Raw genomic sequence first — 14,952 nt, forward strand, 5'->3', positions numbered from 1 at the left:
AAGAACAACCAGCTGTTCTAAAAAAATCGAGTGGCCTTTAGAACTTGCGTGTGTCGGGCACATCGGATGATAATCCTACGCGACTCCGCCCAATACCGAATATATTTTCTCTCAACTAGCCATCAATAATTTTGGTATTGTCGTCTCAAAATCGTAATTAGTTTACAGATCGACTGGTAGATCTACAAAATACACACTCTCGCCAAATAAAGCGCCATCTTGGATATATTCTCTGCTAGTGCCAGTCCTTTCCGACCAATGCGCGCGCAGACGTTTTTTTACTTTTTGTTTGCAGCAACTTCTATTTATTTTTTATTTCTATTTATTTATTTATTTATTTACCGCCGCCCGGTAGGCTCAGTTGGTAAGAGCGTCTGTCTGTTTTGCGGGAGGTCGTGGTTCAAGCCTCGGCCAGAACAACACTCAGGGTCTTAAAATAACTGAAGAGAAGATACTGCCTTTGTAATTACATCTGCAAATGGTTAGATTTTCAAGTCTTCTCGGACAAGGACTTAAAACCGTAGGCCCTGTCTTCCAACTTTTATTTTTGAGGCTTGTTATACTGTTGATTAAAAGAACAATACAGAAACAATAATAAAACCGGTAATGATGTAGGACGAATTACTTTGTTTGTTGAATATATAGTCCGGCAAATTTGGTACTATGATAAGACAACGACTAAAAATTTTAACACTACAAATGCGGTGCTACTGACTAGAAAAACTCTTATTATATGATATTGTAACACTAGAATATTCATCATTATTTAAATATTTAAAAATTGACGAAAATATATATAGTTAAGTCATAAGCCGATATTTTTAAAATCTATCTGATAGAACTTGTCATTTAAGACTTCACTGCGGCGATTTTTAGTACTATGATGCTATTGGCGGATCTTTTTTAAAACGTTCAATATCGGTAAATGGGCTACCCGATCCAAACATGCAATCCTCATAAAACTATGCTTGCGTGTCATGAGAAGAAATGTTTCTTGTAAAATCCTGGCCAACATCCTCGTATTCTTGTCCTGGCGCATTCTCTTTATGATGTAGTGTTTCGTATTCGGTGTTTGCTCTTGGTTTTAAGTCCATGTATTGTTCATGTCCCGTCATGCCTCGCGTGTGTGGTGTTTCACTTTTTCTAGGTCTGTTTGCAGGCTCTTGTATCGACTGGTAAACCGTATCTCTGCTTTGTCTTGGTCGTAATTCCATGTAGCCTGAAGTTTCTATTTCGTCAGCTGTTGTAGTTTGTGGTTTTCTTGAATTTTTAATGATGTCATCAGCATAGTCTGGATTGTTTATGACGTCATTCGAGACCTCTTTTTCATCTGACTTGCTCTTCATTCGTTTCTCATTGTGTTGTTTTTCTTTCCGCCGAAGCCGGTATACCAAATAAACGATACAGATGATCAGTCCAAGAATGATCAATACAAGTGGAATGACGTAAGACACAACTGTTGAGAAATCAATAGAAAACATGACTATTTAATCCCGTGATGAAGGCTCTTGTGTTCAAATTTACCCACCCAAGAGGTCTTTCATGGTGTCTTTCATATCTCCCAATTTGTTTTACAACAGATTGCAAAAAGGGCAGCCCGCGGACGGCATCTACAGAATTGAAATGTACTGCAAGACTTTCAAATAAGGTGTATCATAAATACTTTGTCACAACGGCTGGTTACCTCCTAACTCCATCTCAATAAAAACCGATACACTGTTCCTGTCGAAGAGGACAGGGGAGTAGAAATGTTAAATTATCTCGTTACAGCTATACGTGAAAATGAATTATACCATACATTAGTATCATTATACCTTCCTTTGCTTTGATTTCACTTGCGTTAGGTTTCCTTGTCATGTATTTCTTCAATTCCACTCTGTTAATCCGGTACACTACCGTTCCTTCACTGTTTGTAGCAGTACATACATAGATACCAAATTCCTTGTCACTTTTAAGTCTTATAATTAAATCGTCACCGTTTGCCCTCGCTTCGACGCTATCGAGCGAAGGAGTTCCTCTTTTAGTCCAAGAGTATTTTATTGGATCAGGACCACTTGTATAACAGCCAAGAGTGACCTCGTCGCCTTCTAAAACCCAGATAGTCGAATTGGAATATTCCGGTGGATCTGAAAGTATGAGCATATCGGATATAATATAAATACGCATGGAGACGCATTCAATGAAGTACTCGTTTATGCATGCTTGCCTCTATTGATGGATTGCAAGCATTCCCAAAAGAGTTAAAAGACAAAAGCATGGCGGCCATGTTGGTGCCGTTAACAATGGATGCTAAGAAGAAATCTTTTGTTAAATGGCACCAAAATGGCCGCGATGACGTAACGTGCAATCAAAGAATACATATATCATGTATTTAGTGTTTATAATTTCTCTTCATTTCTGTTCTTATCATATTTTCTATAATCCCCTATAATCATATAATTACTCACTAAGTAATTATTACATTTGTATTTACAAACGGCATATTTGCATCTTCTTACGGTTAAATAGTTATATTTTCCATCACATTTCTCTCTTATATTTACCTTTTTTAATTAAGACTCCCAACTCGAAAGCTTTCAATTTCCTCAGAATTCGGGAGTCGTCCACAACCTTTTATTATTCTCTTCGTTTTTCCTACTCAAACCATTTATCTATCATTGTAATTATACTCGTTTACTTTGTAATTCATAATTTTCTCAGAAACTTTTAATCAGCGGAAAAATATATTCAACCTTGAAAATATAATGCAAATTTACAAGAACAAAGTAACTTTAATGAGGAATTTAATGTGTTTAGTTTTTGCTTGGTTTTTTGATCTGATTTTGTTTGTTTGTTTTTGCTTTTAAATCTTTTTTGTTTATTTCTTATATTTTTTTTTTACTATGGAAGTAGAATTTGTTGTTTTGTTCTACATATTTTCTTGGCCAATTCTTCTAAACCTCCAAATTGTCTAGTAGATTGAAGTCAATAACAACGCCATATATACACAACAATCTAAAAGAATTAATAACATATTGTGCGTTATACCTTGAGTCACTTCAATTCTCGCTACTACTGCAGCTTGGCCCGCGTAAATTTTCTTTGAATAGGAAAAAAACCAAAACAAATGGTAAGTAGATGTTAAATGAACCAGAAGACAGTCCCCTACTCTTATAGTCACGCATCATTGAATAGGTTTATTTTGGTTTGGAGGAGGGACAGGTTCTAAGTCCTTATCGGAGAAAAGTAGGATTCCTCTGATACGAGTGAGTTAAATTCGTAATTTGATGTACTTACTCCTTCGTGTTCAGTAATCGCTCTCTCTGCAATAGTATATGTTTTTCTTTTGTCTAGTGGTACATTCTTATATTGTCCATATATTTTATTGTCACCAACAGGAAAAGAAGACTTGATCTCGTTTGGTTTCAGTTCTGCTGTGACATAAAACTCTTGTGCATCTTTGTAGTCACTGATATTTGTTGGTAAGTCACTGACATCTTTGTTCCCTTTGATTACGATAACTTGATATGAACTGATACACGTAATTGAGAGTGAAGTCAATAATGGATACAGGGGTATACACTTATTTAACTGTTACAACGAATCACGGAGCACCCAATGTTATTTATCCGGAATAACTACCTGATTGGTCCATTGACAGGATCAACTGACCATAACGGAACGTCAAATTTGTTCTTTAGAGTTATAGAATTCCCTGTAGGCTTGACAGGATCTAGAACATAAAGTATAAATGATGCTTTAGGCAGCGAGACAGCCAGCAAAACCGGAATTATTTATGGTACTTACTGTCAATGTCTGTGTCTTTTTTGCTTGATTCGCTCTTTTGACTCTTTCCACATACTGTTAGCGCAGTTACCCAGAACTCATAGCTTGTACCAGGAACAAGACTGTCGATTACCATGTTAGTTAGTGCTCCATTCTGCGTGTAAGTCTTTGAAAATGAGTACTTTGGCCAGTATGGTTTAGAACCTTTTACTTCAATCTAAATCGAATGATGAAAAATATTTTAGAAATGCAAATATAAAATGAAAAATAAGTAACTCGAAATAGCGATTCATGAAGAAAGATTATTATGGCATAATCATAATCAGCTACATTTTTGAACTTATAAAACTAACACTACTTTACAGTCAACTCTCGCCTTGCGGACACCCCGATATTACGGACACCTTGCTATTACGGACAGGAGAAAAATCCCCGACAAAAATACTGACAAAGAAATGACCGTAAATAATTTTCGCTATTACGGACGCTCGCTACAGTATTACGGACATGAAGTGACGGTCCCGAAGGTGTCGGCTGTAACGAGAGTCGACTGTATTTGGAAAAAATACTGACAATTCTTTACATAAGACTTACCATATACTCTTTAACAACCAGTGATATTGGCAATGAACTTTTCCATCTTACTTTAATAGAAGTCTTCGTTTGTTTCTCAGCTTGTACATGAGTAGGGTTGTAAGGTTCTGCACCAAAATCAGTTTCATTAGATTTAGGGACCGGTCATTAAAAAGGTTAAGATCCATGACTAGTGGTATTAGATAAATCATGGGCTCTCACCCCCATTACTTACTGGTGATTGATGTCCTTATAATTTGCAATCTGCTCCATAACCCATAGCCAACGACGCTTATCGCCCTCATTTCCACAGAGTAGTTTGTGTAAGGCTTGAGATATGCCAAGTTATAAGAAGATGATGTGCCTCGAACATAGATAAGGGGATTTGAAGACTGATTTTTCAATTTAATGCCATACCACTTGATCTGGCCTACGTCATCAGTTGGTGTAGGTGCGATCCATCTAAGTGTTATGGATCTCTCGCTTGCAGTGCCGCAGAAAGTTGGCGGCTTCGGAACATCTTAGAGGAAAACAAGCATAGATGAATAAGCATCAACTGAATGTTGTGTTTTTATATATTGAATATAATAATTTTAACACGAATATTAAAGGTAGGGAAGGAATAAAAAATGGACGGAACGAAGGAAGGAAGAGAGGGATGAAGGGATAGGTTTAGGGAAAAAGAGACGAAAAAAAACATTGTTAATAGAGAAAACGCAGCAAATTACACGAAAAAAACTAAGAAAGAAAAAAAATGAAAGGTTCCATTATATAGAAATCAGAAATGTCACATAATTACTTACTCAGGTTCACCGTCACTTTCCCCGATGCCTCATTCATTCCTCCACTTGGCACGTAGTTTGGATACGTTGCCTTACACGTGTAGAACGTGTTACAGACCACAGCTCGTGTGTTGGGATCTTGTCTTGTACAGTTGTACTTGGACACCACATCTTCAGCTGAGATAAACTGTACTTGTAGTGTTGATTGTGTTGCACCGTTGATCTTTGTTCCATTGTTAAACCACTGTATGTCAGGGGCTGGTTCACCAAGTACACTACAGGTTAATGTAATGGAACTTCCTTTGATGCTTGGAAGGATGAAGTCAACAGTATCTAAAACCACTTTTGGGGCAACGACTGAAATGATACCGCACAATTATTATTATTGATTAGATTTTAATATTCCCGTGAGATCAGTAAGGATTTCAGTTTAAAAATACTTTCTCGTTTGACTTACAGATATCACATCCATAGACATCAAATCGTAGACAATGACCGCCCCCTGAGTTGTGGGTCTGAGGAATAATTCTGATATAACGTACTGCTATTGGATTCCTAAACCAGTTGACTCTGACGCCATTGCTATCGCTGTTTCCTTCTAAATTCTATTTAATAAAATCCGGGAAAGTACAAAAATATATAATAATAAGTGGATTGTTAACATCAAAAGGCTTTTAATAAGCTGACATAAGAAAACACCTGTCATTAGATCATTAGGATGTACTTTTGAGCAGGCTTATACATGACTAATCATATTCCAGACTATATTACCTCGACAACCTGTCCTTCTTTGTACTCATTCCAATATCTGTTATCAAAGCTGTAGCTAACTTTGTATGACGTCACCCACACTTTAACAGGTATACTACCTTGTGTTGCAATACCTGTCACTGTCTTGACCTGTCCAAGGTCAACCTGTATGTGTTCGGTCGGGTTTCGTTTTGGGCTACACCATGACGAACTGCCATACAGACGACCAAGACGTGCAGTATATTGAACACCATTACTAGTCCAGAAAGAAGATGACGTAATCTGTGAGTCTGGTATCTGTGAATTCTCAAGACCAAGCGATGAGGTACAACCTTGAACAAAATTAATAAAATTCTATAATTTTCATAACTTGTCTGACTTGCAACCATACAGAGAATACTTAAAGATATCGTACCCAATGGAAGTCCTTTGAAATCCACTCTTAGCATCTTCCATCGTTCGTACTCTGTTGGAAGTACACGGACAAACCTGGCTCTGAATGGGTTGGATATTGCATTAGTAACCACTGTTGATCTGTCAGAGTTACCGATGAACTGTCAAACGCAAGAACATGCAAAAGAAAAAACGAGAAGTGTGAGCTGGAAAATATTTTTTTATTATTACCACATATCTGTGATGCGTGTGAGAAATGAACACTTTTATTGGTTTTTATCAAAGTCAAAGTCAAAATTCCTTGTTAACATGGCGTTATCCGTCTTTCAGTTTTTCTACGGCTCTGGATCCATCTCTTTAATGGACTGTGCATTCATTAGCAGGGGGGTTGGGTCCACCAAATTAAACTACATTGCAAATTTTTACAATGGCGGGTCTCTAAATTACCTCTTTGTCACCAGACATTTCCTGATATGTTGTCCACTGCACGTTGTTTGTTGAGTACAATACTTTGTACTTTTTCACATATTCATCTCTGTTTTCTCCAAGTCCCTGAGTAGCTACAGCACATATATAGAACAAAGCACCAAGATCAATCTGAAGATAATCACCAGGTGTATTTTGTGTACTCGCAGCCCAGGCTTGGCTACCACCCAGTCTTCCTTTAAAAGGTTTGTAGTGCTGAGAAGTTGATGTTGCTGTAAACCTGTGATTAGGTACCAAACTAGTAGAGGGTATACCAACACTGTGACTTGAACAGCCTGAACAAGAGAAAATTTCATAGTCAAATATGATTAAAGGCAGACCTATGCAAAATATTTATAACTATCAGCTCATTAGTCCATTAGTAGAGAAAATTTAAAATGGCCACCGACCGATTAGTTCAACTTTCTGAGAAAAAACATATGAAAAGAAACACACCACGTCACTGAAAAAAAAAAAAAAATAAATAAATAAAAAATCAGAAAACATCAAAAAGAAACATGGGAATTCATGGGAATCTTACTTGTCTGGAAAGGATATCCATAGATCTCTGTCCTTATGCACGGTGTACCAGTCTGGGATGTCTTAGGTACAATACGTAGATATCTTATAATAATACAATGGTACAGAATTTGTCGTATCACGGTTGAACGATCATAGTTACCGTAGAATATCTGTGAATCAGAAACAAAAAGGTTTATGGCCCACTTACATTAAAAGTGACAGATGTATACTTGGCCCATATTGTACAACCAGTAAATGTATATTTATCTGGTACGTCTTCACCCGCTGGTCTATCATACTATCACTAATGCTACATTACCCTGTCAGTATTGTTCTCCTGATAAGTGGTCCATGTTCTACCATCAGTAGATGTATGTATCTGGTACGTCTTCACCCACTGGTCTATCATACTATCACTAATGCTACATTACCCTGTCAGTATTGTTCTCCTGATAAGTGGTCCATGTTCTACCATCAGTAGATGTATGTATCTGGTACGTCTTCACCCACTGATCTATCATACTATCACTAATGCTACATTACCCTGTCAGTATTGTTCTCCTGATAAGTGGTCTATGTTGTACCATCAGTAGATGTATTTATCTGGTACGTCTTCACCCATTGATCTATCATACTATCACTAATGCTACATTACCCTGTCAGTATTGTTCTCCTGATAAGTGGTCCATGTTGTACCATCAGTAGATGTATTTATCTGGTACTTCTTCACCCACTGATCTATCATACTATCACTAATGCTACATTACCCTGTCAATATTGTTCTCCTGATAAGTGGTCCATGTTTTACCATCAGTAGATGTATCTATCTGGTACGTCTTCACCCACTGATCTATCATACTATCACTAATGCTACATTACCCTTTCAATATTGTTCTCCTGATAAGTGGTCCATGTTGTACCATCAGTAGATGTATTTATCTGGTACGTCATCACCCACTGAACTATCATACTATCACTAATGCTACATTACCCTGTCAATATTGTTCTCCTGATAAGTGGTCCATGTTGTACCATCAGTAAATGTTTCTATCTGGTACGTCTTCACCCACTGATCTAGCATACTATCACTAATGATACATTACCCTGTCAATATTGTTCTCCTGATAAGTGGTCCATGTTGCTGAGTTCCATGTATCTATCTGGTACGTCTTCACCCACTGGTCTGCTATGCTATTTCCCTGTGTCGCCACAGCACAAATAAGATGAGATGTTCCCAAGTCAATCTGTAGATATGGATCAGAGTCGCTTGTAGAGGCACACCACGATGAGCCTGATGTGTAATGTAGTCTAGCATTCTTGACTAGATGTACATCAGATGAAGCTGTTATATTGCCATATTGAATAGCTCCTGATTCCATGCCAAGAGGAGAGTTCTCGCAAGCTACGAAGTGAGAAAAGAAGGGAAGGAGTCTATATAGCTAAGGTCGGTTAAACAAGGATCGGTAGTGATCGGTATTGAAGACCCTGATTTGCATATATTTTGGATGTGACTACCAGATTACATCGCCCATGTTGGCCTAGGCATTCAAAGAGTGTGGCTGGTTTTAGCCGTTTTAACTCTTTTTTTTCTTTTTTTTTATCTCTCATGCACTCGAGTGTATTACTGCCAAATAATTGCGATCAATCTAAAGATATAATCAGACTTAATGTATAGCAACTACGTTTGGTTTATAGAACGCTGTTGTGGATATTTATATTTAAAATAAAACACGATGCTGTCGAGGACGATCACACCACGTGTTCACCCTGCAAAGTTGAAATTGTTTCTACTTTCTACAGGTAGTGCCACATGGGGTCCTCCTGACGAGCAAAGTCTCACTGTATGCCTGCGCCTTAGGCCCCGTCCACACGTATCCGGATATTTTTGAATTCGCAACTCGTTTTTGTTGCGGATTGGCCTTCCGTCTACACGTATCTGGCGAATACGGTAGACGAATTCGCAACTTTTTGAATACGGTCTCCAGAGTGGAAATTTTTTTAATACGGTGTGAATCCGGGGTCGTGTGGACGATTGAATTCGTATATTTTTGAATACGCTGACGTAAACAAACGGAAATGGCGCCAATCTTTAGCTCATGGTCATGCTCAAGTGCGCATGCTCTGTTTACCTATGATTTTGATATCCGGATACGTATCGGATAAATGTGAGCGGTCTAAAACGATTCGAATACGCTACGTGTGATCGCGAATTTTTTAAAATCCGCAACAAAAAAGTTGCGTTGCGGATTCAAAAATATCCGGATACATGTGGACGAGGCCTTAATATAATTTCTCAGTCGATGTATATCTATTATTTTGATTTATAAAGGGTTTTACCTTTTAAGTATCCATAGACCCCTACTCTCATTGTTTTCCAGGATTGGTACGTTGTAGGTATGAATCTGATACATCTCGTCAAGGGTTGAGAAAGAAAGTGTTTTTTGATGGTACTTTTGTCGGTGTTTCCAGCAAAAAACTAAAATATGAAATCATAAAAATGATAAATTCACTGTTAACATCACAACAAAAACTCATCATGTTGGTTACATTTTTTAAGTTGTGTTAAAGATAGCTATTTCAAAAAGACGGATTATACAAATACGGACAACAACGACTTCTTGTAGAAAAATATCGAGTATTTTCCAACTTCATTCTTAGGTCTTCACATCGTAGCGCAAAAAATACCATATTTTTTCTCTTCTAGGCGAGTTAATAGCAAAATGTACTTTAGATGTGTACTAAGAATATATTTCTTGCAAGAAAAGGGGATTTTCATCATTATTTAGTGCGCTAACGTACCTTTTATCACCAAAAAAATATCCGAATCCACCATTTTTTTTTGCATTCTCGCATAGCTAATATCCTGTAAAATGCCAGCCACAATGGCCGATTTGATCACGTGACCTCTTAGTGCACGTCGCCTATTGATTTTTATTTCTTACCTTTAGTGCCCCGTTCTCTTGGTAAGGCTTCCATTTTATATTATCCATGGACAGACTTATCTTGTACTGTGTCACCCACTCATCACCAGCACTGCTACCCTGTGTTGCTACAGCACAGATGACGTAAGGAAGTCCAAAGTCAATCTGTAGATAGTCATTTGGATCTGAATTTGTCTTTGCAGCCCATCCTCTTAAGTCACTGTTAAGTCTAGCGTGGTATGGATAGTGAGTGTTGTAGTATTGCGAAGTTGCTGTAAAACTGCTGTCAGGTATGATATATCTGTTCTCTACACCAATCAATCTGTCAGCACAGTTATTATCTTCAAAGGAAGAAAAGGTCTTTTGTAAGTTAACTTGGTCAGTAACCACTAGGCGCATTAGGCAACGAACAAGGCACAACACAATCTTTGTCACGCTAATATCGCAATGTGCTTTTAATGGAAATATTTTTTACTAGTTACTGGGTTGCCTGTGGCAGCCCAGTCGTAAAATGCCTTTGTTTTTTTTACTGGGATACCTTTGGTATCACAGTCGTAAAATGCCTTTGTTTTTTTGTTTGTTTGTTTTTTTTTTGTATTTTTTTTTTTCCTCCGCGACAAAATGACAAACTTGCGCAATATTACCCAGGGGTCTTCAGGAACTTACCCAAGAGACCTTTGCCGGCATCTGCTATGTGGTTCACATTAATTCATAGTCCAATCAATTATCATGTACCAGATGTCAATCAATGTCATTATGTTGTCAAGTGATTATGAGAGGGCGGAGCTAGCAGATCACGTGGCAGAGGTTTGTGCCTATGCATGCTCTATTTCGTTGACTGCTGTAATTCAAGACAGCCGAACTCAAATATCAATTTATCAATTTCGTAAACAAGGATTTCAAGCCGAGAAGATAGTGATAATTTCGAAGCGATTATTTCTAAGAATTATCAATAAACTTCATAGGCAATAGCTTGTCTTGGTTAACTCTTCATGATTTATCTACTCGAGCAGTATTTTCCAATGCACGAACAAGCGAAGATCGATAAGGAGAACAGGGTTTCAAGTGTCAGAATTACGATCTATATTTATGTATTTATATTAACTATTTTGGCTTCAAAGTCTACTCACAAAGGAACATGAGGTACATAGCAATATTTATTTTAAAATTCTATTTGATTTAAGAAGCAAAATAAATAATTCGCTACGAACATTCCAGGGTTTGATCTTTGCCGTTCGCGGGCGTTATGATCTCCTTTAATTTTTCTTCAAAAAAAATGTAAAGCAATTATGAGAGAGGTTTTGAGCAAATATTAGCCTGTATTTACGTTTTAAATGAAGCATTTTGATTTTAAAGCGAGCCGTGCAAATGCCATGCTTTTGAAACGTGGTTGCATAACAAGCTAATTACGTATGCCAAAATCCGGACCGGAACTGGAATTGGAGTTTGAAATTGAGTTGTTAATTATTCGATGACTTTGATGAGTATGGCATAAACGCTCTGCCTACAAACGGCTTTCAACACTGTCGTTCGAAATTTTGCAACTTATTTTTACTTCTTCTTTAGATTTTTAGAGACTCTGGTATAATACTAGTAAACCGTCCCAACCAGGGTCTGATTAATCATTACTTGGATCGAGACTTCACGACAAACTTGTGAAATAGATGCCGACAAAGATCTTGCTACAAATGTAAATATATTTTCTTAAGGGGGTCAAAATTTCATTTTTTAGCGAGCGAAACTTGTAAGTATAAACTCCTTGAGATTTCTAACACAAACAGAGGTCCATTCAACTGAACAATATTTGTACTCGTGTTCCCAGTTTGATCGAAATCTCCCGGAGGGGTGTTCCGCTGGAATTCTGAAAGAGGTACCCTGTTTATGACAAAAAATCCTCAAATTTATAGACCCTGTTTATGACAAAAGAAATAATTAATTGCATTGATTCCTGTTTCACTTATTATGCCAGCTCGCATATTGTTTTGTTTGTTTTGACGACCATGATAACCAGTTTCGGTCAATACGAAAGTAGAAACCCTGAATATGACAGGAAACTTAGGAAGAACTTGGAACTTGAGTGAAATTGCATACCCTGTTTATGACAAGAAGCTCGAAAAACCATACCCTGTTCAGCGGATCATCCCCGTATAGTCCATATATGGGAGTACCCCTCCCGGGCAAAATCTACAGCCGTGTGGAGGTTTGTTTTGATTTTTCTTTCTGAGAAAGTGTTTACAAATAAATATCTGTATAGTTTTACTGTACATTGCTGATCGACTCAATTCCAAACGCCCACTTATTTATTTCATCAAAAACATCAATAAATCACAACACAGAGACCCCAAAAGTGTAAATGCCTAACATTACTTCTCTAGATGCACACACATTTCAATGTCATGCAATGTCTACTTTATCAGTAGTTTCGGAAGCTCAACCAACATAACTAAATCCTCCTAAAATCAACATGTGAGTTGAGCGTTGTGTGCATAATCTTCATAATCTGTCTGGTGGGTGCGCGTGCGGGGGTGGGGCTCAGGGTGGCGGAGAGCTTGTCTCTCCTTTATTTAGTACATATTCATATACTTATACTTCATTTATAGAGCATTTTTCGCTAATTACGCTGCTTAGGGTCTTTCTTTATAATGCATTTTTGTCATGTTTTGTTGTTTTTCTTGGGAGTTTTTACATAGGGATAACCTCATAACTTCCTTTCAAGTCGCCTATTATTGTGCTTTGTTGTCTTATTTGTATCGCTTTTTGCTAGCCTCTGCTCTTACTTGTATTTTACTATTTGTCAATAATTTATTTGCGATTTGAATAAACTATGTATGTATGTATGTATGTATAGAATATTAAATGTAGTGGTAGTGCGTGAGCGAAAAGTGTCCCCAATTGGTGCGAAAGCGCTAGAACGACTAGACGCTTAAATAAAAGTAATTTTTTTAAATGTTGAAACCAGGTCCTCCAGGTCCTTCGGGTATCCCAATGTACCCTGCCAACAGGGTCTTATTTTTATTTTATTTTTTTTTGTAGTCTCCTTCTCGCGAAATGTGCATTCTTGCGCAAAAGTAATCAGATATGGATTTGAATGAAGTGTTCATAGATAAATGGCTTATAGATTGGCTTAGCAGCTGAGGATGTAGTTCCGGGCTTTAGAAGTAATATAATTGAGCAGTAAAAGAGGACTTTCTAGGATTGTAATTCAGATATTTATTACTCGGGCTTCCGTATGAACCCGAGTCTAAAAATGCAGGCCGTTCTTTGTCGTCGCATTTGGTCGCCAAAATGGGGGTCATGGTCCCAGGCGTTCCTAGCTGAGTCGCTGGGAAATGGGAATGAGAATCTGCGGTTTCCTTGAAGCGACAACAGTCACCGACTCCAAAACGAAAAGCAACTCTAGAAATATGTTTCAGTCTTGAATACTTCTCCAAAGAAGGGTTTGTTAAAGATGCATTTTTAGCCACCAGTTGAGGAAAACATTTTGTTCACAACTTTTACATTATTATATTCATTTTTAAGTAATGAATTCGGAACTTTACAGCACTGAATTGACGACATAAATTTGAATAACTATTTTTGCGGTAGTTGCATTTGTTTTTCTTCACCAGCGATGAAAAAATAGCATTAAGTTATTAGCTTTAAAAAAAAATTGTACATAAAGAGATCTAGGGACATGCCTTATTATGCAATTTCATGCTTGAATCATTTTTTTAAAAACTTTGGTCAATCCTCTTTAATTTATTCCCCCTCTCCCAATTTTTCTTCTCTCTGTGTCGTAAGCGTACACGCAAAAAAACGAGTCTGCAGCTACAGCTTTCTGCTGATGACGTGATGAAAATACAAAAAATAAGATTATAATTTAAGAATAATAATAAAAAATGCACACAAACACACAACCAAAGGTTCGTGTCGTTACACGTAGTCTTGATCAAACATACCATATCAACTTCAAGTAGACATTTATAAGATATCGGTATGTGAGTTTTGTAAGGTCATGTTTTTATAAGATTTCTCAACACATCAAATAGAAATCAAAGGAACACTACAATACGCATATAAAAGACATGACTCAGTAGAACTAAAATCCTAGGAGAAAAAGGACTTATGATCGGTATTTATCTCTGTTAAGACAATTAAGCAAATTGAGGATTAAACGATTAGTAGAAAAAACGTCACGCGAGAAAATATCGTTTAAAGAACCAATTCATCTGACCTTACCAGAGGTCTGTCACAGAAATTGAACAAATAATCATTTACATGTCCCGTAGCTTCAAAAGAGCAAAGCTTTGGTTCTTTATCTAATATATTTTGGATTGATAAGTTACCTGTAAATGATCCTGGTTTGATTTGGTTGAATGTTATCATCACCAAGAGAACGCGGAAATGATAGAATCCATAGCTGATTTGTACATTCATTTTTGGCTCTCTAACTCGGTTCTCAAACAACACTTAATAGAATCGAGAGCAATTGTCGAAATGTCTTATTGCATTTCAGAACTCGATAATAAAGGCAAAATTAATCCTTAGTCCTTTAGAGGAATGATGTCTAGCTTGGGTTTTAGCATAACTTGGAGAGACAGGATAATTGATGGATTAAATATTAGCATTTAGTGTTTTGTTTTAAGGCCGGATGTGTAAGTTGATAGCCGATGAGATAGTTGAAGATGTTTCAGTATATTGACAAGTCAAACCCTGAAGGATAAGAAAGAGTTCATGGGTCACTAGCAGTGGATATCAGTCATGTTACAGCAGGCATGGCTTTCAGTTTCAATCTTTCTATC

The 14,952-nt window shown here is 37.2% G+C and overlaps 1 protein-coding gene across 1 annotated transcript; it reads right to left on the reverse strand.

The window, feature by feature from the left end:
• Nucleotides 1-482: 482 nt before the first annotated feature.
• Nucleotides 483-14,639, reverse strand: LOC116291069 (uncharacterized). Its single transcript, XM_089030314.1, has 19 exons — nucleotides 14,497-14,639; nucleotides 10,193-10,512; nucleotides 9,588-9,726; nucleotides 8,340-8,652; nucleotides 7,570-7,666; nucleotides 7,270-7,420; nucleotides 6,711-7,024; nucleotides 6,286-6,424; nucleotides 5,892-6,202; nucleotides 5,578-5,725; nucleotides 5,142-5,477; nucleotides 4,574-4,858; nucleotides 4,360-4,466; nucleotides 3,787-3,982; nucleotides 3,622-3,712; nucleotides 3,277-3,511; nucleotides 3,028-3,079; nucleotides 1,815-2,126; nucleotides 483-1,456 (listed from the first exon to the last, which is right to left on the reverse strand). Exons 1-19 carry the CDS (start codon nucleotides 14,585-14,587, stop codon nucleotides 963-965), a joined length of 4,131 nt encoding a protein of 1,376 aa, XP_088886440.1. The 5' UTR covers nucleotides 14,588-14,639; the 3' UTR covers nucleotides 483-962.
• Nucleotides 14,640-14,952: the final 313 nt, after the last annotated feature.

The sequence above is a fragment of the Actinia tenebrosa genome, unplaced genomic scaffold (assembly GCF_029948245.1).
Source record: "Actinia tenebrosa isolate PJP-AT-01 unplaced genomic scaffold, QUT_ActTen_1.0 PGA_scaffold15__27_contigs__length_11533743, whole genome shotgun sequence".
Classification (NCBI taxonomy): domain Eukaryota; kingdom Metazoa; phylum Cnidaria; class Anthozoa; order Actiniaria; family Actiniidae; genus Actinia; species Actinia tenebrosa.